General features: G+C 36.9%; 2 protein-coding genes and 1 pseudogene across 8 annotated transcripts; 2 read left to right on the forward strand and 1 right to left on the reverse strand.

The window, feature by feature from the left end:
• The first annotated feature begins 33 nt into the window (after window positions 1-33).
• Window positions 34-6,963, forward strand: LOC120013464 (pentatricopeptide repeat-containing protein At2g22070). Of its 5 annotated transcripts, none has more exons than XM_038865277.1 (7): window positions 34-3,274; window positions 3,362-3,551; window positions 3,951-4,137; window positions 4,381-4,448; window positions 6,053-6,166; window positions 6,282-6,367; window positions 6,546-6,963. In XM_038865277.1, the coding sequence occupies exon 1, from the start codon at window positions 266-268 to the stop codon at window positions 2,612-2,614; it is 2,349 nt and encodes a 782-aa protein (XP_038721205.1). In that variant the 5' UTR covers window positions 34-265; the 3' UTR covers window positions 2,615-3,274; window positions 3,362-3,551; window positions 3,951-4,137; window positions 4,381-4,448; window positions 6,053-6,166; window positions 6,282-6,367; window positions 6,546-6,963. The 5 variants fall into 5 exon arrangements, with proteins under 5 accessions (XP_038721205.1, XP_038721206.1, XP_038721203.1 ...); XM_038865278.1 differs by having other exon boundaries at window positions 34-3,196; window positions 3,331-3,551; XM_038865275.1 differs by having other exon boundaries at window positions 34-2,890; window positions 3,006-3,551.
• Window positions 6,964-7,729: 766 nt separating this feature from the next.
• Window positions 7,730-13,939, reverse strand: LOC120011694 (transcription factor TGA1-like). 3 transcript variants are annotated; one of them, XM_038862790.1, is made up of 9 exons: window positions 13,655-13,939; window positions 12,033-12,201; window positions 11,865-11,936; window positions 11,429-11,488; window positions 11,269-11,346; window positions 11,030-11,093; window positions 9,669-9,940; window positions 8,956-9,183; window positions 7,730-8,226 (listed from the first exon to the last, which is right to left on the reverse strand). In XM_038862790.1, the coding sequence occupies exons 2-9, from the start codon at window positions 12,189-12,191 to the stop codon at window positions 8,056-8,058; spliced, it is 1,104 nt and encodes a 367-aa protein (XP_038718718.1). In that variant the 5' UTR covers window positions 12,192-12,201; window positions 13,655-13,939; the 3' UTR covers window positions 7,730-8,055. The 3 variants fall into 3 exon arrangements, with proteins under 3 accessions (XP_038718718.1, XP_038718719.1, XP_038718717.1); XM_038862791.1 differs by having other exon boundaries at window positions 12,033-12,195; window positions 13,518-13,939; XM_038862789.1 differs by having other exon boundaries at window positions 13,518-13,937.
• Window positions 13,940-20,474: 6,535 nt separating this feature from the next.
• LOC120012558 lies at window positions 20,475-21,434 on the forward strand (annotated as a pseudogene).
• The last annotated feature ends 35 nt before the right edge of the window (window positions 21,435-21,469 follow it).

The following is a 21,469-nucleotide window of genomic DNA, read 5'->3' on the forward strand; positions in this document are numbered from 1 at the left end:
ATATATATATAATATTTCAATTGCAATGTAAGCCCAGAATGACACTGGTTTGGCCCATACAGTTCGAGTTCTGGATCCTGCTCATTCCTTTGAAAAAGACGCACTTTTTTTTGGATAAATCTGATTTGTCGAAAAACAGGTTTCTTTTCTCTCTACTGGATCCTTTTCACATGCTTCAGTTGACGGTTGATTTAGCTACTGCTCTTTGGTTTAGCGCCAATTTTGTCGTACCCAAGCGAGCAGCTCTTGATTTAGGTATCTGCTGATGGGGAGCCCATCTTCGCTCGCTTCTCCTTCAGATTACTATGCCCATCTCCTCCAAACAAGCCTCAAAGCCAATGACACATTCACTGGAAAATCGATACATGGCCGAATAATCAAGTCTGGACTTCAGTTTAGTGTGTACTTGATGAATAACCTCATCAACTTTTATGCGAAAACTGGGTCTGTCTTGGATTCCCACCGCGTGTTCGATGAAATGCCTCTGAAGACAACTCTATCTTGGAATTCCATATTATCTGCGTACGCGAAACAGGGCCGGATAGATGTGGCTTCTCGAATTTTTAAGGGAATGCCTAGTCGTGATTCTGTTTCTTGGACCGCGATGATTGTGGGATATAATCAGATGGGTCGTTTTGAAAATGCTTTGCATATGTTTGTAGATATGATAAAGCAGAGTGTTGTGCCAACCCAGTACACCATCACTAATGTGCTTGCATCGTGTGCTGCTGATGCAGCTTTAGGTGTGGGTAAGAAGATTCATTCGTTTGTTGTTAAGCTAGGACTAAGTGGGTGCGTACCTGTTGCGAATTCGCTGCTAAATATGTATGTAAAGGCAGGTGATGGTTTGATCGCAAAGGTTGTGTTTGATAGGATGAAATTGAAAAACACATCGAGTTGGAATGTTATAATTTCGTTGCATATGCACCATGGTGAGGTTGAGCTTGCTTTGGCTGTGTTTGAGCAAATGAAAGAACGGGATTTAGTTACCTGGAACTCAATGATAGCAGGTTACAATCAGCATGGTTTTGATGTTGAAGCATTGAAAATTTTCTCAGTCATGCTAAAAGACTCTTTCTTAAAACCTGATAAGTTCACATTAGCAAGTGCTTTATCAGCTTGTGCCAATCTTGAGAAGTTAGAATTGGGAAAACAAATACATGCTTATATCATCAGAACCAAGTTTAATTCTTCAGCCATAGTGGGAAATGTTTTAATCTCAATGTATGCCAAATCTGGTGGGGTTGAGGTTGCTAGAAAGATTGTAGAGGAAGGAGGGGCAGATCTCAGTGTTATAGCCTTTACAGCCCTTCTAGATGGATATGTAAAACTTGGTGATATAAACCCAGCTAGACAGATCTTTGACTCGGTAAGAGAACGTGATGTGGTTGCATGGACAGCCATGATAGTAGGCTATGTGCAGAATGGCTTATATAATGAGGCATTGGAGCTATTCATATCAATGGTTAGAGAAGGCCCAAGACCGAACAATTACACACTAGCTGCCATGTTGAGTGTTGCTTCAAGCTTGGCTTCTTTGGACCATGGTGAACAAATTCACGCAAGCGCCATAAGAACGGGGGAGGCACTTTCAGTTTCTGTAAGCAATGCTCTAATTACCATGTATGCAAAATCTGGAAGCATCAACTTTGCAAGGCGAGTGTTCAATCTTGTATATTGGAAAAAAGATACTGTTTCTTGGACTTCTATGATTATAGCTTTGGCTCAACATGGTCTTGGAGAAGAATCCATTGAGCTGTTTGAGAAGATGTTGGCAGTTGGTATTAAGCCTGACCATATAACTTATGTTGGTGTTCTCTCAGCCTGTACACATGTGGGCTTAGTAGAACAGGGCCGAAGCTACTACAATTTGATGAAAAATGTACACCAGATTGAACCCACCCATAGTCATTATGCTTGCATGATTGACCTGCTCGGACGTGCTGGATTGCTCCAAGAAGCATACAATTTTATTAATAGTATGCCTATTGAACCAGATGTTATAGCTTGGGGCTCACTTCTGGCTTCTTGTAAGGTGTACAAAAATGTGGATCTCGCGAAGATTGCGGCAGATAGATTGTTTCTTGTTGATCCAGATAATAGTGGGGCCTATTCTGCCCTAGCTAATTTGTATTCAGTTTGTGGGAGATGGGAAGATGCTGCTAAAATTAGAAAGTCAATGAAGGACAGAGGAGTGAAGAAAGATCAAGGTTTTAGTTGGCTACATGTCCAAAACAAAGTCCATGTCTTTGGAGTTGAAGATGGACTTCACCCTCAGAAAAATGAAATCTATAAGATGATGGCAAAGATCTGGGAGGAGATTAAAAAGATGGGTTTTGTTCCAGATACTGAATCTGTTTTGCATGACCTTGAAGAAGAAGTGAAGGAACGGATGCTTAGACATCACAGTGAGAAACTTGCCATTGCATTTGGGCTTATAAGTACTCCAGATAACACTACACTGAGGATAATGAAGAACCTCAGAGTCTGTAATGACTGTCACTCTGCCATTAAATTTATCTCCAAGCTGGTGGGCAGAGAAATAATTGTGAGAGATGCCACTCGTTTCCACCATTTCAAGGATGGTTTATGCTCCTGTAGAGACTATTGGTAGGAAAAGGGTGGTTTGAAGAAAAATTTCTCCAATCGTTTCAGTTTGAAAGTTTATGCATTCAGTTTTCGTGCAGAAGGGCTTATCTGTGAATGAACATGCTGCTGCTTTGGCTGATTCATTAGCTCCTTACTGGGTTATAGATGTAATGACCTCTCCACCGCATCTCTTTATGTGGCATTGGGGAAGGTTATGGAGACAATCATTTTTGGCTCTAATGTCGCTAGCAATTATGGCACTTCAGGAAAAGTTGCTGGATTTATATCTGAAACCATTAAGGTGAGAATTGAATTGTATATCATGATATGAAAATTCACCCCTTTTCTCTCCCATGAAACTGAACCTAAGAATTTCGGAACATTTTGTGTGATTGCAATAATTGGGTCAATGCTAGGGAGCTGTAGGAGCAGTTGAGTTGGCACCTAGATATCTGAAAGTGGTTTATGACATTGTAGAGAAGACTGGTGGTGTCTGCATTGCTGTTGAAGTGCAAACTGGATTTGTTCTTGCAGAGCTCGTTATCGGGGTTTTGATGAATCATTGATGACACAAGATTTTATTCCTGAGATATTTACCATGGAAAAGGTTCTATATCAGCAGTTCTTGTTGTGTTTTCCTGCCCTGCAAACACTGAAACATCCAATTATATCTTTAGTCACTAAGGTGGACGATTAGTTTGATCAGTCATTCCATTACTTATTACATATAGCTTTCACCAGGGCATTGGTAACAATTTACCTTTAAAAACAGCTGTGACAACTCCACAACAGCAAGTGTAAAGGCCTTGAAAATTCAGTGTATCACTTTTGGTGGGATCATGTCTGGTCACCAGTGGACAGCCAATGTTTAGAGTTTTTAATAAAGAGAAGTGCCAAGCACTCCAGTGATGTTGGCTCCCACTTGATTAGACGTTTTAGAGCTCTACAGCAAAGACATAATAGTAATTCTCTTGAACTTTGCATCTCTTTAGATGGTGTTTAAATTTAACCCTTTTTAGTTGGAATTTGAACATCAGTAAGACCCTTTGTCATTGACATTGCAAGTATATTTGTGCACCTTCTATTTACTATATTTGCTAGTTTTGTTTTAGGACTCCGTTTTAGCATCCAGGCATATGTATGCCTGAGCTTGATACAAGTCTCTAAGATTTCTTAGTAGGCAATTAACAGTTTGAGCTTCCTTGTATCAATTTTCTTCCCCCAGGGAAGAGGCGGGAGAAGGGTTGTTCTCTCTATATTTATTCTCTCTCTCTATATATGTATTTCCATTCTGATGTGGTATTTTGTGCAATAAAAGTGCTGTTTTTATCTAGTTCTTATGCTTAGTAATTTTGTTCCAGTCATTGGAGAAATGAGAGATAGGAAGCTTGATGGTTGGGAGTAGAACTTGTAACAGAAAGGGAGGAAAAACATACTAAACATTTATTTTCGTGATTGAAGAGCTTGGCATTCTTATTGGAGTTGGGGGATGGCATGGAGATGTTTCCAAAATAAAGCCACCAATGTGTTTCACAAAAGTTGATGCAGGTACTATATTCATCTCATGTTCAAAGGTTTCTTTTTTTCTACCCTTTTCTCTGAAGAATCAAATCTATTTGAAGCCATGACCTTGTTAGAGAGATCAATCACTAGGCAAAAAAAAAGAAAAAAAAGATCTTGATAATCAAAATTCACACTAGTTTTGCATTCAAATTATTGTTGTTTGTCGTTCTACATAAATTTGTTTAGTGGAGATATATAAAGAAACCATATTTGTTTTGGTCTGTGCAGATTTTCTTGCCAGTGCTTTCTCACAAAGTTGTGAGACAAATGTAGAAAGTATTTATTCATCTTATTATGTAAGTTTGCTAATCTTTGGGGTGGAACTCTTCAAAGATATATGAGCTTGTCTTTAATATTCGATACGATTGCTTGCTTCATATTCCTTCTAGATATACAATCATTTTGGTGCTTGCATTGCATGATCCTGAAAACCCCATGATAATTAGCTTGTGCTGGGCTAACTGTTTATGTCTTAATGAAGGCACTCTTATATTCCAGGAACCAGATCCTGGTTAGTATATTGATACGAATATCCCACATTGCTTAGATAGGGGAGTTGTGATCTATTTATAAAGAGGGCAAATGCCTTCTTTAATCAGCCAACAAGTTTTCTAGGTAGTGGTCTATTGGGCTTGTTGGTTACAAGTAGCCCATATGTGGGTAGTGGTTGGGCTTGTGTGGTTGGTTAAGGAATGTATGGGCCTGCTGGGTGTGTGTATGGGCGCACACCTGGCCTGGTTCTTATCATATATCTGAAAAGAGGCAATGCACATGTAAATCTGCATAGCGTATTGGGTATTTTATTTTTACTGGTCTTTCTAAAGCTCAAAGATCATGTGCAGTTTGATTTTTCTGCCTCGCACATTTTAGTTTTTCCAAATTTAAGGTTGTAGCTCATAATTTTGCTAAGAAGCTTTTGAGATTATTTATGCATCGATTTTTGCAAGAAACATATGAATGATAGGATAATACCTTGATTACATTACATCAATTGATGGAGGCAGGACAGTGACATTGTAAACAATTTTTTATTTTTAATTTCAGAACCAACTTTTCTGCATCAAACTTATAGGGACAGTTTGGCTCACCATTTCTTTTTGCCTTGCAAAATCATTTAAATCTTAATTTGCTATTGATTTTCTTCCATATCCAAATGGTTAGATTCAACTATCGAGAGTCTAAGGTGTTCGAGTGTACCTTGTCAGTTGTCACTTTTCAAAATACTTGACTACTTGAGGGAAATAGAACGATGCAAATGTCCGTAGTTTGCATGAGCCAAAAAAACTCTTAATTATTTCATCTTGAATGAAAATAAAAAGCAAAAAAGCTTCAAGTTTGGACACTAAATAGTTAGGTAATCAAGGAATACAGATAATCAAGATAATCTTAAAAAACATTGATTTCACGTCAGCAAGTGTGATAATTACTAAGAATAGGTAGTGGTTTATTTTTTTAGAATATATAAATTATGTGAAACGCTCCAAATCAACAAGTTACCTTAATTGGTTTGAATGACAAAGTAACTAATCTTAACATGGTATCAGTGAGAGAGGTATTGAGTTCGAACCTTACTTCCGTAATTTCCATCCTTATTTGTTGTTTCCCAAGTGTGGGCCTATGTAAGAGTAGCCCTGGGGAAGAGTGGGAGAAGGTTGTTGTCTCAGCCACTAGCAGATCTACCATTTCTAAAAAGTCTCATAAAGCATGGGAAAATAGGTTTTTTTTTGTGGATATGTTGAAATCGACCAAGAAAACGGAGTGCAAATTCTTTGAGTTCATTAATTATAAGCCTGCTGTGTATCTTTTGATAACATGCATGTTCTTCCCATTCTGATGGTATTTTGGTGCAATGAGTGTGGTAGTTTTTCCCTAGTTCTACTGCTTAATAGTTGTGTTCCAGGCATTTGAGATGTAAGAGGAAGGAGCTTAATGATAGGAATGGAGTTAACAAAAGGTTTCAATAATAAAACACGAGCCACAGAACTGGCTGCAGCGGTGTTTGAGAGGCTCAGAGGTATGACAAAACCTCCAATTGAAAAATAAGAAGCACTCAACTCTCATCTATAGCACACTTTCACCTTTTATGTTTGTCTATCATACATTCTAACAATCTAGTTTCTTTATTCAAGATGTTAGTGTCCTAGTTGGAAGAGGGGGACTACATGGAAATGTTATCAGAATAAACCACCAATGTGTATCACAAAAGACGATGCAGGTACTCAGTACTCTACTCATATCATCTTAGAAGACGATTTTATATGATTTCTCTCTCCTGATGCGATATATCTGAAAATTCCAGAGAATTTTGCATTCAAATTATTGTTGTTTCTTGTCCTACATAAATATGTTTAATGGAGAAGTTTACTGAAGTTGTTCTGTTTTGCTATGTGCAGATTTTCTTTTTGATGTTATTGGCCATACCATCGCAACTGCAAAGAACCGCTAGGGGAGGCCCGGTACATAAATATCCGGTGAGATGGACTATCCACATCTGAACTATTGATAGCAAAAGTTGCTTTGAGATGCACACAACACTCTAGACCCTGCAAATGTTTCTACCACCGAGTATTTTCTGCACCATACCTAGCCTTAATCCCTCCAAGATGTGTCATGTGAGAAGTATGGTATTTATCTTACTATGGCAGTTATCCAATCTTTGGGTAGCACTCTTGAAGAAACTTTTTGTTTGGGAATGAAATCTATCCTGTCTCAAGATTTGTGAGCCTATCTTTAATCAGCTACGCAATTCCTTGGTTCACATTCAGTAGAGATGGGCAATTTATTTGAGAGAAATTATGTAGTTGTTGGCCTGTGGTGGTTCTTTCTTTGCTGAAACCATATTCAACTGATAATCATTTCAAGGAAAATCAATGTATGGGTATGTTTTTGGTAAAGAGTGGCGTACAGAAAATCCATGAAAGCCACCGCTCTTGATTTATGCTAGAGTATACGTTGTTTAGGTGGCCTGTAAAATACGCTGTTTGAAAATCGAGTCATCACTAAAGTGAGATGGCTATGTTAGATTACGCTTTGTTTTCACTTATCCAGTTATCCTATTCTGAAGCAAATAAAGTGGTGCCATTTTTAGTTTTGTAACTGCAGAAATGGCAATATAAACTAAACCAGATCCAAAGACCTAAGATGATTTTGGATAAGATAATTTGGCTCTCATTCTTCAAGTATTTTTATTTTACTCCATAAAAAGCTTTATCTTATTTTTCTTCACACCTTTATTTAGTCAATGAATACAAAATGATCCCATCCAATTAGATGGGACACTAAATCACACTTCCAAACATCTAATTCCGTGCTCAAGATTATATTTACAACTGAACTGGAGCATGTATTCAAAAATACCACTATCTCCGGAATTCCTCTTCTGAATGGACATACTCTTGGTTGAATTCTTCGTCACAAAGGAAAACAAAAAACTAGACTGAAATCTTGAAAATATTAATACATAAAAAAAGCATCAGAACCTCAATTTTATTTTTTTAAACGGTTCCAACATAACTACTCTGTGCATTCTTAGAGATGAAAAAAAAAAAAACACTTTACATAAGAGTTGAAGAATGCATGAGACAAACACACTTAAAATACATCATGACATGCTATTGAGATTTACATCGAAAAGCATCTATTGACTCAAACAAGAACCTTAAAAGACAAAATCCTTCCAAGCCAACGTAAAATTCAAAAAGCAAAGAAAAATTGATTTAGCTATAAACTTCCTCTAATATGAAATCTATTCACATTTTTCCAACTTCTCTCAATTGTGAGATGCTGCCAGAAAATTGTCAGCAGCTCGTATTATGGCTATACAAGTCTGTAAAGGTATCACCAAAGAGCACCTTTGGTCTCCACCCATGGCGTTCATGATTGTTTTCCTGAGATTTTGACCTCCTATTCTCCTTTAAACGACTGTGCACCTTCATGGGGACGTGTAGCCCAAAGTGAACTCAAAGCCCTTAGCCGTTCAAAGTACTCCCCCAAGGCAAGCAGGCCGCGAGCTGCCTGGCGTGTTGTTAAGATCCGAGACATTTGCTGCAGAGTTTCCTGACGAAGATAGTCAGCCTGCAATGTCAAGAAAGTTTATTTGGGACACGTTTATGTCAGTAAGTAAGAGTATCATAAAGTAGATTTACACGACCACAAGGCAGAACCTTAAACGGATCCAAAAACCAGAAACATAATAGCCCTTCATTATAAATTGATTAGAAAAGGTCATGGAGTCCTAATGAAGCACTCCGGTAGTTCCAGTAAACCCCCGGAAAGGGAGGACTAACTAAGGAGCTAAGGTTACATATTTGATCAGAAAACTATTCAGAAGTTCAGAAAATTCAATCAGAGAAAATTCAGATTACAATATCCAATTTTGATATATTAAGAAATAAAGGATGCCAGTAAATAGTATGCATGCTTCAATTAGGTCAACATTTTGATAGAATACCTTACACAAAAAAAAAAGATGAGAAATAACAATGGAGACAGGTATTACTGACATGAAAATTGACATATATGAAGGGATAAAAAAGGAAGATTCAGGGTTCATTATCTTATTTAGGAATCCGAAATCGGGATGAGGCACATACAGTCCCTTTCAAGAAAATTGAAGTCGGTTGATAACTTCCCAACTTCTCTAAGAGAGCATACCAAGAAGTATCCTTTATCAAGTTGCAGTGACAAAGGAGAATGAATGATTAAGAAAATGGTTTTGTGAAAAGGAAAAGGAGGAGTGAATCGTACATCATTGTAGTTAAACCAATGATGGGAGTGAAACCACTAGAAGGGCAGCACTGTTACCTGCTGCACAAAGCGGACAGGGGCATCCAATTTCTCTACCGCACAAGCCATCTCTGGTGTGTAGGTTGGTTCAGGAAATGGAATCACCGCTACAGTGTCGGCAATAATTTGCTGGAGTTTCTCCAGACCCTGTGAAAGAGCATCTTCTGCTTGCTGGCATGACTGCCTGAGGTTACAAACTTCCACAATTTGTTGTTCTGTCAAAGTGTCAAGTTGTGAAGCAAGAACCTGTTATCCACATAACCTAGTGAAAATTTATATTAATCGTTTTGTGGCAACATATATGGACAAGACATGCACCATCACTACAGATCACCATGGACCAAGCTCAAAGGCAGGGCCACTCTTGCATAGGATCTGTATTCTTTGTGTATATCAGAATATCTATAGTAGTTATGCAAGAATGGATCTAGGTGTGCAATCAAGTATATTGGAAAGCACCAATAAGTCATAAATGCCTCAGGAGTCAGGAGTCAGAACCAATATGAGCTCAATCAAATCCAAATATTGCATACACGCTTATTTATGTAACAGATCAAATTTATATACAAACCCTTTTTTCCCTGAATGGAGTCAGCTGACTCTTGCTGGGGTGCTCGGCAAGAATTATCACTCTTATATTCTGAATTCCGCGACAAGTTCGACCTTCTAACACACATAAGCATGGCAAAATAGTCCCTCTAATTGAAAATTTTACATAATTCGTGTATCACCTTAAGAAGCTCTGATGGACGAAAGCCCCCAATCCACAAGAAAAAACGCTCTGCCGACGTCAACCACATGCCGGACATCACATAGAAAACATCAGCTTTTGCAGCTGTTGCCTTCATGCGAAAAAGTTTGGAATAGTGGCTCATCACATTCTCCACAAGAAACCGCATCTCAGCATCCCTTATTTGAGCACTTAATGCTTTCCTCAGTTCGCAAATCTGGTTACTTTGTTCTTCCAGCCAGTTTCCATACTCCATCTCAAACGCTGCAATTCCTGCAGATTTTCTCAAGAGCTTAGAGAAATTAGAATCAGAGAAAAAATATAGCTAAAAGAAACAAGATTTCAAAATATAAAAAAAGTGCTGAGATCAAAGCAAATACATCAGAAGGTCGTGTAAAATGATACCAACTGAAAGATCTCAGGATTAAGTAATTTGTATCATCCTTTTGTGTGTTTGTGACTGACATAAAGACTTATGTTTAACAGAAGCATACAGGACCTTAACTGCAAATGAATCAATTATATGGTATTCTCTACAATAGGTACTATTTGAAATGGCATTTTGAATTATCGTAGCACAAAATCAAAGATAAATGAAGGAATGTCAATCGCTGGACTCTAAGTTATTCTATGTATGAAATAAAGACAAATCAGGTTGATAAAGGTTTGAATGCTATAAAACAAGCAGCATGAGTGAACCATTAGCGTGAATGGATATGACTTCGGTCAATTCATAACCATCATTAAAATTTTGCCTTCATTGCCACTATGTGCAGAATTGTTCTCTTGACAAAACATCAAATGAACATAATAAAATCAGACACATATTTTTCATATTCTGACAAATACTAACACTTAAGAAAGTATTCCCATTCTCCGAGTTGTTTGGAAACTTCATACATGTTTATTTTACATGCTCTGAGAACTCTTTACCAGTTAGCTTAGCCGTCTTTGACACTTTCATGTTCCATTGAAAGCATCATACTCTCTATTCCCAAGTGGTGAATGTAGAAGGGTCTACTGAAGCAAAAGAAGGTGAGGGTAAGGGGAAGACATGCCTACAGCCACTGTTTGGAGAACAAAGAAAATAAAAATAAAAAATGCTCGAGTCACAAGCAAGTAAAAGATTGTCGAACTTTCTTCAATGTTATAACATTAAACCTGATAACTTACTTCACAAAACATCTATAATGAAATGCCTCACAAAAACAATAAGTTTAATAACATTTCAAGCAACTTGATAACCACAGCATGCATTCTCAAACATCAGTGCCATATGAGGAACAATATATGAGGGTTGTGCATTTGACATAGACAGCACAATTGAGAGAAAAGGTATTATAAACATCTTGAGAAACCAACCTGCATTTACTGTTCCAGAGTTCCACGGATGACCAGTGTCTACTCCACTACCAAGATACAGACCCTACAGAAAACCAGTCATTATTTCAAAAGATTTAAGTAGGAACATGGTTTGTCTGGTTATTAGGGTGATATAAAAAGAACATACAGAAGAAGAGCTAGTCTTCTGAACATCATGGTTTGTTTGCCTATAGCAATGGATAAAGAAAATATGGAAAAAGAACTAATCTTCTTCATGCCTGTTGCCTTGCTCGCTCAAGCTCTTGCTCCAACTGAACGAGCTTTAGACGACTTGATTCTAACTGTTGGACATATGCCTGTGAAGCAACACTCAATAAGTAGGTATGTCATACAACACATTGAACACACTGTATCTGCTTTATGGCTAGAATTTCCTACCTTTTTTCTCAAACGGCTTTTCCGAGCTGCCTCTCGATTTTGTGCAAGACGCCTTTGTACCTGCATACAGATATATAAAAGGTTGCAGTGCTAGATTCAACTCATGATAATCAAAGAACATCCTTGAAAAGGAAAAAAAAAATGCACACACAACAATATACGTACATATATGTATATATAAGAAACATAATTTATGAGTTGATTGTAAGAAACAGAACAAGCAAAACAAGCAATAGAGAAAAGAAAGAAATTTTCAGATCTTCAAACATGCAGGATAGATGCAGAGAGGCATCTACGAGAAGTAGGCTATATTCAAAAGTCAACACCAAGATAGAAAATAGATGTGGGAGAATGCGAACCCAAACTAAGAGCAGTGCATCTTCCAATTTCTAAGAAAAAACTATATTTAAATACCCCGTAACACAATCACACTTACCCTATCTCTAGGTTTATTTGCTTGGTCATACTTGTAAGGAGGTCCCAGAGATCCGTGTGAAGTATCCTCTGACTATAGACATTATGTGAAAAATTTTCAGTAGTAGTTACCAAAGAATGCAATGGCAACTGCAAGCCTAGGGCGAAAAACGCAAAAAAAAAATTGTACCTGGCAGTCCAGTTTCGTGTCTGCTGCTACAATCATAGAAGTAGGTATATTTGGATTACCATTACTCTTGAAGTTTTCACCCCACATGCCAATCTGATGGATAGGCTCATATATACCCATCCCTCTTGAGGTGACAAATTGGGTGGACGGAGAGTTCATGCTCCTGGAACTGATGATACAGTCAGCAAGATAAGCTTTTTGTATAGCTTATAAATACAGAGAAATATGAAAATCAGATGACAAAATGGACTAATTGAATAAAGAAGCCTTCTAGAATATGAAAGAATCACTTCAAATGTAAGAAGGGAAACTAATTACGAAAAACGAAACAAACTGCAAAACGGAAACAGTAAATGCTGCTCACAAGCGAAAGTTAAAGGCTAATTGTTGACATAATAAACATAAAATGCAGCGGAACCCAATGGCATTCCTGGAGAACAGAATTTGCTACTCAGTGCAATACTTCAACTAAATATCAGATGTCGAATGCAACCCTTAAAAACTGATTATTGAAACTGGTAGTCACTCTTTTGAATCAAACCATCCTTGAGTTATGAGTGTTTTGACTGAGGATGTAACAACCCAGTGCAAAACAGTGGAACCATTACACTATAGCATCAAATGCATACTTCTTGGCGCACATCACCAATCATGGGACCATATTATACCAAGAGCAAAAAGAAAAATCAATCTATGTGAACCACTTAGTTAGCCATCTGACCATCTCTAACTGTGACAGAGGAATTCCAAGCAAGGAGAAAATTTTCTCCCCATCTTAATAGTGAGAAGAAAAATAACAGCAAGGGTTGGTAGAAAAGACAGATGAATGAACAAGAACTGAAATTTTAAGGATCATACGTACATGAAGATGTCAAATCATCAAGAAAGAGGTGAACAGAGGAAGAATAAGGTAGATACCACATATTTCAAAGCGACTTTCAGTATGAAGACAAAAAACCAAAATTTAGTTTCCCAGTTGATTACAAAGGCTTCCAAATCCAGAAGAAACGAAAAAAAAAAAAGTACTAGTTGGGCTCCCAATTCCAGAAACACAACGAAATCTAAGCATATGGGTATGTGACCCTTTTTCACACTTTCAAGCCGAAGCATGTAACTCCAACCATTCCATAACTTGAAGAAGGAAAGAAAGAAATACAGGACAAGATAATTTCACTTGTCAAAAAAGCAATAAACCCCCAAGTTTTTTCGTTTTCCTTTTTTGGGAAAGTACATTCATACCACAAACGACCAATTAACAGTCAACTAAAGAAGCTAACAGTTTCTCCCGATTCATCGAGGCTTGTTATTTCATCATAAATCCTAATTATCCTATTACTAAAACACTCTAATAAAAGAAACACCCAGAGATCATATCCAGCAAAAGCAACCGTGACATGAAAGAAGGGTCACTCCTTCTATAGGCCAATCACACACAACCCTAGATAAAGTAAAAGAACATAACCATTCAATCAATTAAACAAACACCTCTTGTGGTTGCAAAACTCTGCTCGAACTCTTTCAAAAACAATCACTTCTTCAAAGCACCTGAGTCAGATTCCCTTGTTCTCTTCTTTCTCCATAACTCTCCCAGTACACCAAACACACCCCAAAAAGATACAAACCTTTCAGAGCGACATATAAGGAACTTCCCCGCGGCTGAGAGCGCCAAAACCAGAGCCAAACTCCACGAAAACAAACCCAAAACAGAGAAACTCCACACTACTCTAAAACCCACTTCCCACCATCGATCATTTCGAACACGACAGCTTAAAACAGACACCACACAACAATTTGAAACTGTGTCATTCTTTTATTTATTTATTTATTTATGTATTTATTTTCAATCAATATGTGATACTGTATAAGCATAGATTTGGTGTTTTAACGTGGAATTCATTGGAAGAAACATTAGCATTAACGGTATAAAAATTTGCATTGATGGATGTAAGTTGGTCTAATTTGGTATTAAATAATTCATGCTTGGTTTTGGCTTTATCGTTTGCTACAGAGAGTCGAAGACTAAAAACATTAGTCAGATTTCCACTAACGACTAATGTGCGCACCGGGTATGCGCAAGCATCCACTCCTGCAGTCCTGCTTCATCTTAACCTGCGCCAACGAGTCGAGTGGTCTGAACGCGACATCGTTTCCGAACTGAGATTGTGAATAGATTCGGGGTTGAGAGGACGAGTGAAGTAAGCACGCAGAGGGTGGCGCGTGGGGGTTTTGGGTGGATGCTTTAGTCGCGGGAGTTTGTCTGGATGTAAGTTAGGAGGGTTGGGAGCACGCGCCTCGTTGCGTCCTTTCATAACGGCTCTCGAATAGTTCTATTTTATGGCGAGTTTTACTTTGAATTTTGATCAACATTATTTGCATTCCATTTTTTACTAAATATATCTCATTAATCTTCATTTTAATTTATTTTTGGAGTGTATTTAATAAAAATAGGGTGTAAATAATGTTCATCATGAAATTTAGGTATTGTGGGGTTCCAGAATGTGGAATCTTGTATGATGGCCACTTGTATAAAAATTAATGCTCCATATACATACATACATACATAGATATAGATAGTTTTTTCCCTATAAATCGGCAAGTAAAATATAAAATTCATGCAACTCTCATCTCAGCCGCTGCATCTGAGAGTAAAAGGTGATTAAAAATTCATGAATCCATCCATTTTTTGCAATCCATCCGGATTTTTTATTCCTTGCAAATCTAGTCCAATAACTCGAGCTATTTATATAAACTTCAATAAGGATGTCTTTATAGAAAAATGATTGATTATATATATATTCTCAATCTTTATAGTTGTAAAGCAGTACTTTATACTTTTATTTATATTGAGGCATCCAATTTCTTGACCAATAATATATGCCTCCAAGCTTATCCAAACCCTAAAATCAATAATTATACATATAAGGGGTTAATTTTATATTGTTCCATGGAATTGCAAGCAAAAATGGTCTCTTTACTAACAACATCATACATATATATATAGCAATTCTCACATGTGAATGAATTTTTTTGAATTTGTTTTTCAACCATAAATGCAACGGATTCCACAACAAATGTTTGTCTCCCACTTTTGTTGTGGTTTATTATAATTATTGGATTTCGTGTTTATACTTTTGATTTACATGTGAGGAGAAAAATCATGTATATATATATATATATATATTGATTTAAGGGTTTAGAGTTTGTCTGCTCTTCAATCTTCATATATGTATATGTATAAATATGTAATCAAATAGGCGGTGCAACACACACTTTGACTTGGATATAAATAGGTCATACACATAATGATCAAAAATTGTAATGCATATCTATGGATTCCTTGTGTGAGATTCTATTCATGCTGATGCGAAGAGCTGATTCTACCCACTATCCACACCCACCAATATCTCAAACCATTGAAATTCTATTATTATTTTTTTAAAAAAAAAAAACTTATTAGCCGTACAATTGGCAAGATGTTATATTTCACTACGTCATACTTTCTTGATTTTCAATTCTAGGACAGCGCCTTATATATTTTTTTTATTTCAACCATTAAATCTACCAGCCAATTAAATGCATATATATATACATCAAAATAAAATTAACATTGAATTGAATATTAATATTAATACACACAAACCCTAATCAAATGAATTTGATTTTGTATGGATACCAACCCATGCAAAGCACTATCAAAAATAATAATAGTAAAATTATCTTTAATTGGAGAGACTTGAGTATGTGAAGCAGAGGCAAATGGCAACCTAATTTGGTTTTCAAAATTGTTTATTAGTGTCTCTTTTCCTATATTGGAAAAAAGTGTTAAAAGAGTTGCATAAGCAATATTGACTTTTTTCCAATAAACGCAAGTTACACGACACTTGTCCTATGTGTATTACACTAAGTGATCATCCATGTCACCGGATTGAATGCATGTCATTTCATGTTGGGATAGTACCTTCAATGGTTTGGTGGAAATGGGACGGTATCTTCTATTAATTTCTCATCCTCATTTGTAACATAACAGACGATGTCCTACATGAAATATATATGCTCGTATCCCCTGTTTACCACTAAGAAACATGCGTATTTCACGTATGACTTTCTTTCATGTCTTATATCTCATTTATGCATCACACATCATCACACAATACATCCCTTCATATTCTGCATACATTAGTATCATGATAGACGACATCTAACAAGCATTGCATACATACCATGTCCCCTATTCACCCACTCGGGTATAGGCAGCGTCTCACGAGTACATCAATCTTTCACAGCTCCTCAATCATGCATTACATCATAACCTCTTCTCACGTCAACACCACATCATGCATACATATGATGTTATCATATACCAAAACACATCCCCCGACAGCAAGGCTCCGCGCCTTCATTTGAAAGCCACGTGCACTATGTCCATAGAGTAGTACAGGTTGTGAGTGTAAATTGGTCCGACCGACTCCAATCCCCTTTTCCCATGCATTTTATTATGTATATACACATATTGTCCCTTGTAGCGACGACAACACTTGGAATCCCCAGATCTTGGATGGTAACCGTCCATCATGGGCAGATGTCGTGGGGTGCTTGACACCTTTTCCACACATAACTAGACCCCTAAACTCCTCAAATCTCTTATAAACATGTAGACCATGCCTTGACTATCAGACGTCCAATTGCATCTATAAATATCAATTGGTGGTGACTTCATACATGTCCGTATGTGTCGTAGTGACACATATACGAGCCGCACTCCCACCGCAACCGCGGATGCAAATCATACAAATCCTTGACCAATATTCATTGCAGCTTACATCCCATCAATCATTACATACTCACCCTCAGACCCACATTCATTTATGATAGTAAATCTGAGACATTCAAACCACTCTTGGAAAAGACCAAATTCCAAGGATTACTTCTGGCACATGCTTAAAATAAATCTTGTGAATCCATTCACTTTTGAGATTCATATGTTGAATGAAAGAACCGAACCTCCCCACTATAAAAGAAGACCTCCCACACCAAAACGAGGAGGATGAAAATTGATTACCAAATACTAGAGAAAATGCTTGAGAAAGATACATGATTGACTTGATCATAGGAGTTTCCTTCGCCGGAACCCCTTCGACCGAAGAATCTCTAACATTCTTTGTGAGTTTTGCAGGATTATCAATAGCCCCATTTACAAATTGTTGATTGTGGAATTATGCCCCACATCCATGGCAAAATTATATAATGATAACAAATTTAGGAACTACTAATTGAAATTTGCCAATGATGATCATTTCATGTGTATGTCCAAATAATATAGGTTTTAGAAAGTCATATATCCAGACAAGAAATCATAAGGGTAAGCTAAAGTCATGATTCACCACTTCTAGATGTCTCGTTATGATTTTAAATGGTAGATATATATACATATCCAATCAGTTTCTTTTTTTTTTTGACAAGAATCAATTACTATTTAATGCACTAAGCTGATTTTGCATGTCACCCTTATATGTTTGGGTCAAATGTCCCCACTTCTCTCTCTAGCTAGGTAGCTCCCACTTTAGCATAGAAACTTCAAAAATATATAAATACGTTCCACTTTATACTTTATCCATATCTAAGAGGATTGATTATCTCCCACTTTAGAATAGAGACTTCAAAAATATATAAATACCTTCCACTTTATACTTTATCCATATCTAAGAGGATTGATTAATTTAGGCCCTCAAAATTTTCACAATAGCAAAACCTCCAAAGGATGATTAAGTTGGTTTTGAATAAATTCTTTCAGTTGGGAATTGACTCTTTTTTTTATGTCGTTAAGCGAGTGGGGTTCAAACTTATATATAACTTAATTCGAGTATATGTCTTAACCATCTCGTTTGAGGGGTTATTGGCATTGAGAATTGACTCATTGTGTTGGCAACCCATATATGATTTAAAAATTATTTCAAGAAAATACATATACATGAAAATACCAAGGAAATTATATGAAGTATAAGACATGCAATTACCTAAAATGTAGATTACCTAAAATGTATATGAAGTAAAGATTATTATTTTTTTAAAAAAACCTCTCTTTATCTATTTGCTTTAAAATGTAGATTTGGAGATCACTTCATCAGCAAGTCATTGGCTACCTAAAATCTTAAATAGGATAGTGAGTCAAGTCTTGGTGCATGAGAGATCTAATAAAGGACGTCACTAAAAATATGAAGCTATATGTTAATTGTACTAAAAAAATTGTGATGTAAGGTGTGGATTATCATCTTCTTTAGGTAAGTACGTACAAGAACACTCACATATGCATGCAATCACACACCACACTCACACGAAGACACAAAAGGGACACTACCTTCCTGGCCAGCTGAGTTTGGCTCCCTGGTGGAAATGTGGATTATCTACTTGGATAGTTTAGATTAAGGAATTAAGTGGAGGGGGGAGACAAACTTGAATAATAATTAGGTTAGATATTGTGGATGTATGCACGTGTATAAAGTGGAGATAATGTAATTTTTGGTCACTGAAAAATATGGCAGAGTTTAACTCGGTCATTGAAAACGGTCCAACTTTGGAATCGAAAGTTGAAATTTTTGGATAAAAAAATCAAATTAAGAAATTTTCCCGAACAGTGAAAAATCTGTCCGTGTGTGTTTATTGAAATATTTTTCAACTTTGGGTTCTCAGGTTGAAACTTTTGAATGGTTGAGTTGAACTGAGTCATATTTTTTAGTGACCAAACGTTATATTACCACGTTTAAAATATCAACAATGGTGGTGGTGCCTAGTGTTGGTTGGTTGATTCTCTTTTAGTGATTTTCATTTTCATATAATATTCTCTCTCTAGTGTTTTGTTTGAATAAAGAAAATAAACACCACACAAAGACTTGTTTTTTTCTTCATTTGCTTTCCCTATTTTGGATTATGGATTTATGGTAGTGCAATCCAAAGTGCTTTTGCCACTAAGAATGGCTAGCAATGGTGTCACTGTTTATTTTGGAGTTCCATTTATTGAATAATCATGAATACACATTATTATATTCTCCATCCAATTTTTGGGATGCCATTTTGTGTTGATAATAATTTTTTCATACCCATTTTAATTAATATTCTTAAAATATTATTTGCTTGGTTATACTTTGAATTTTGTTTTGAAAAATATAATATGGGGGCCACCCACCCAACCTATTAATTATGCTGATTAATACAATATATACCCTACATTGTTTCTACTTTTTTTATATATGTATGTATCTATATATATATATATATATATATATATATATATCAAAAAGTTTTAGAATTTTTGGATAGAAGGGATAGATTGTATCCAAAAAGAGAAGATTAAATGCTTGATATTAATATGTATATATTGATCAATCTGTGAGGTTGACACCCTAGTTTGGACTCATATAGAATATCTAAAAGATAAACTTATATGATGTCGTTCTCGGTAATAAAAAATAAAAATATATTGATCAACCGAAAAAATTCTTTTATACTTTTAACCTAAGATCATCAATAAATAATAATCAAGTTGTTCTAAATGTGTGTTAAGTAACCATTTTTATTGGATGTCTAGCTCCAAGACGATTGTGTAAAATAATCATATTTTTCCAAAGCTTTTTGAGTGCTTAAAAGTTTGCTAATCGATCAAATAATGTATTTGCAAGTGGGTAATACAAGCTTTTAATTAACTTTCTTAATTTCTGATTGAGTTGTAGTTCTTACGGGGTATCTGGTTGGTGTTTTGAGGGAGAATAAGGGTGAGATGAGAGTTAAATTAATATATTCTCTTGTTTGATTGAGTTTTGAAAGGTGGAATCTCAAACTTATTCAACCATCTATTCTTTTTTATGGAGAATAGCCAAGCTCACCAAAATGGTGAGAATGGTTATTCTCCACAAGGGAGAATGGGTTTTAATGTATGTAAAAGACTCTTTTACACCGATTATAAAATATTGTTTTATTTTCTAAACGAAAAAAAAGGGTAATATGAAAATTGTACTATTAATATTCTCATACTCATGTTCACTCTTTATTTTATACCAAATATGACTATACTCATCTTAGACTCACCTCGCACTTATCTTCTCCTCACCTCACAAATTATAAACCAAATTCCCTGCTGTTGATGTCTTGCATTGCAAGATATGACTTCAATCTTCAAGGCCCACTATTTAAAATTTTAAATAGTATCCAAAATGCATCAAATAGCTTTTGGAACCCAATGCAACTCCACAAGTTTACTTTTATCAAGTATGGGATCGGGCTTGGCCCAATAACTTTATGGGTCATCAAATAGACAAATAGGCCATGTTGGGTTGTCCTTTGCAGCTTTAATGGGCCAAGACAAGAACGAGTTCACAGTAGGTGACATCAATTTATCGAAATACTCTCTCTCTCTCCCCTCGGCTCCAAATCTTTGTGGTGTCTCCTCCAATGGCCAAAACCCCGAAACCCAATAAACGAAACCTCACTGAAAAACACTACGATAAGAAGACTCACAAAAGGCTCAAATACACCAAGTCTGTTGAAGAATCCGACTCAGACTCTACCGCCGACCTCGCTTAGCTACTCGAACCCTACACCAAGGACCAGCTAATCGATCTCATCTCCGGATTTGCCATAAACGACGCCTCCCTCCGTTCCCTCATCTGCCGCCACGCCGACGGTGATGTCTCCCACCGCAAGATCTTCGTTCACGGCCTCTCGTGGGATTCCACTAGCCAAACTCTCCTCTCCGCCTTCCAACCGTTCGGCGAGATTGAGGATTGCAATATTGTCACAGATAACGCCACTGGTAAAGCCAAGGGCTATGGTTTCGTGTTGTTCAAGACGCGAAAAGCGGCCTCCAAGGCACTTGAGAATTCTAGTATTAAGATTGACAACCGGATTGTGTCATATCAGCTGGCGTCCTTTGGACCGGTGAATGCGGCTGGGAAGGATCAGGACCCGGCCGCCATTGGAGCTAGGAAGATTTATGTGAGGAACGTTCAGGTGACTATAGAAGCGGAGAAGCTTAGGGAGTTCTTTGAGAGGTTTGGAGAGATTGAGGCAGGCCCGTTAGGGTTTGATCCACTCACAGTAAGGTCAAAGGGTTATGCTTTGTTTGTTTATAAAACTTTGGCGGGAGCTAAAAAGGCGCTGGAGGAGCCATATAAAATATTCGAGGGGCATCAGTTGCATTGCCAGAAGGCAGCGGATGGGAAGAACAAGAATTCGATTCAGGCGGGACAGAAACAACAACAGGTACAGGGGCAGACCCAACACCAGCAGCAGATGTTTTCGGCCTTGGCAGCAGCGCAGCAAATGCCATTGTTTGGGCAGTACCCAGGGCTTAATCATTCTATGGTGGGTTCCTAGGTAATTCCGCTGCTGCTGGATTGATGAACCCTATGGCTGTGGCTGGATTAATGAACCCTATGGCTATGGCT

Source organism: Tripterygium wilfordii, chromosome 13, assembly GCF_013401445.1.
Source record: "Tripterygium wilfordii isolate XIE 37 chromosome 13, ASM1340144v1, whole genome shotgun sequence".
Lineage (NCBI taxonomy): Eukaryota > Viridiplantae > Streptophyta > Magnoliopsida > Celastrales > Celastraceae > Tripterygium > Tripterygium wilfordii.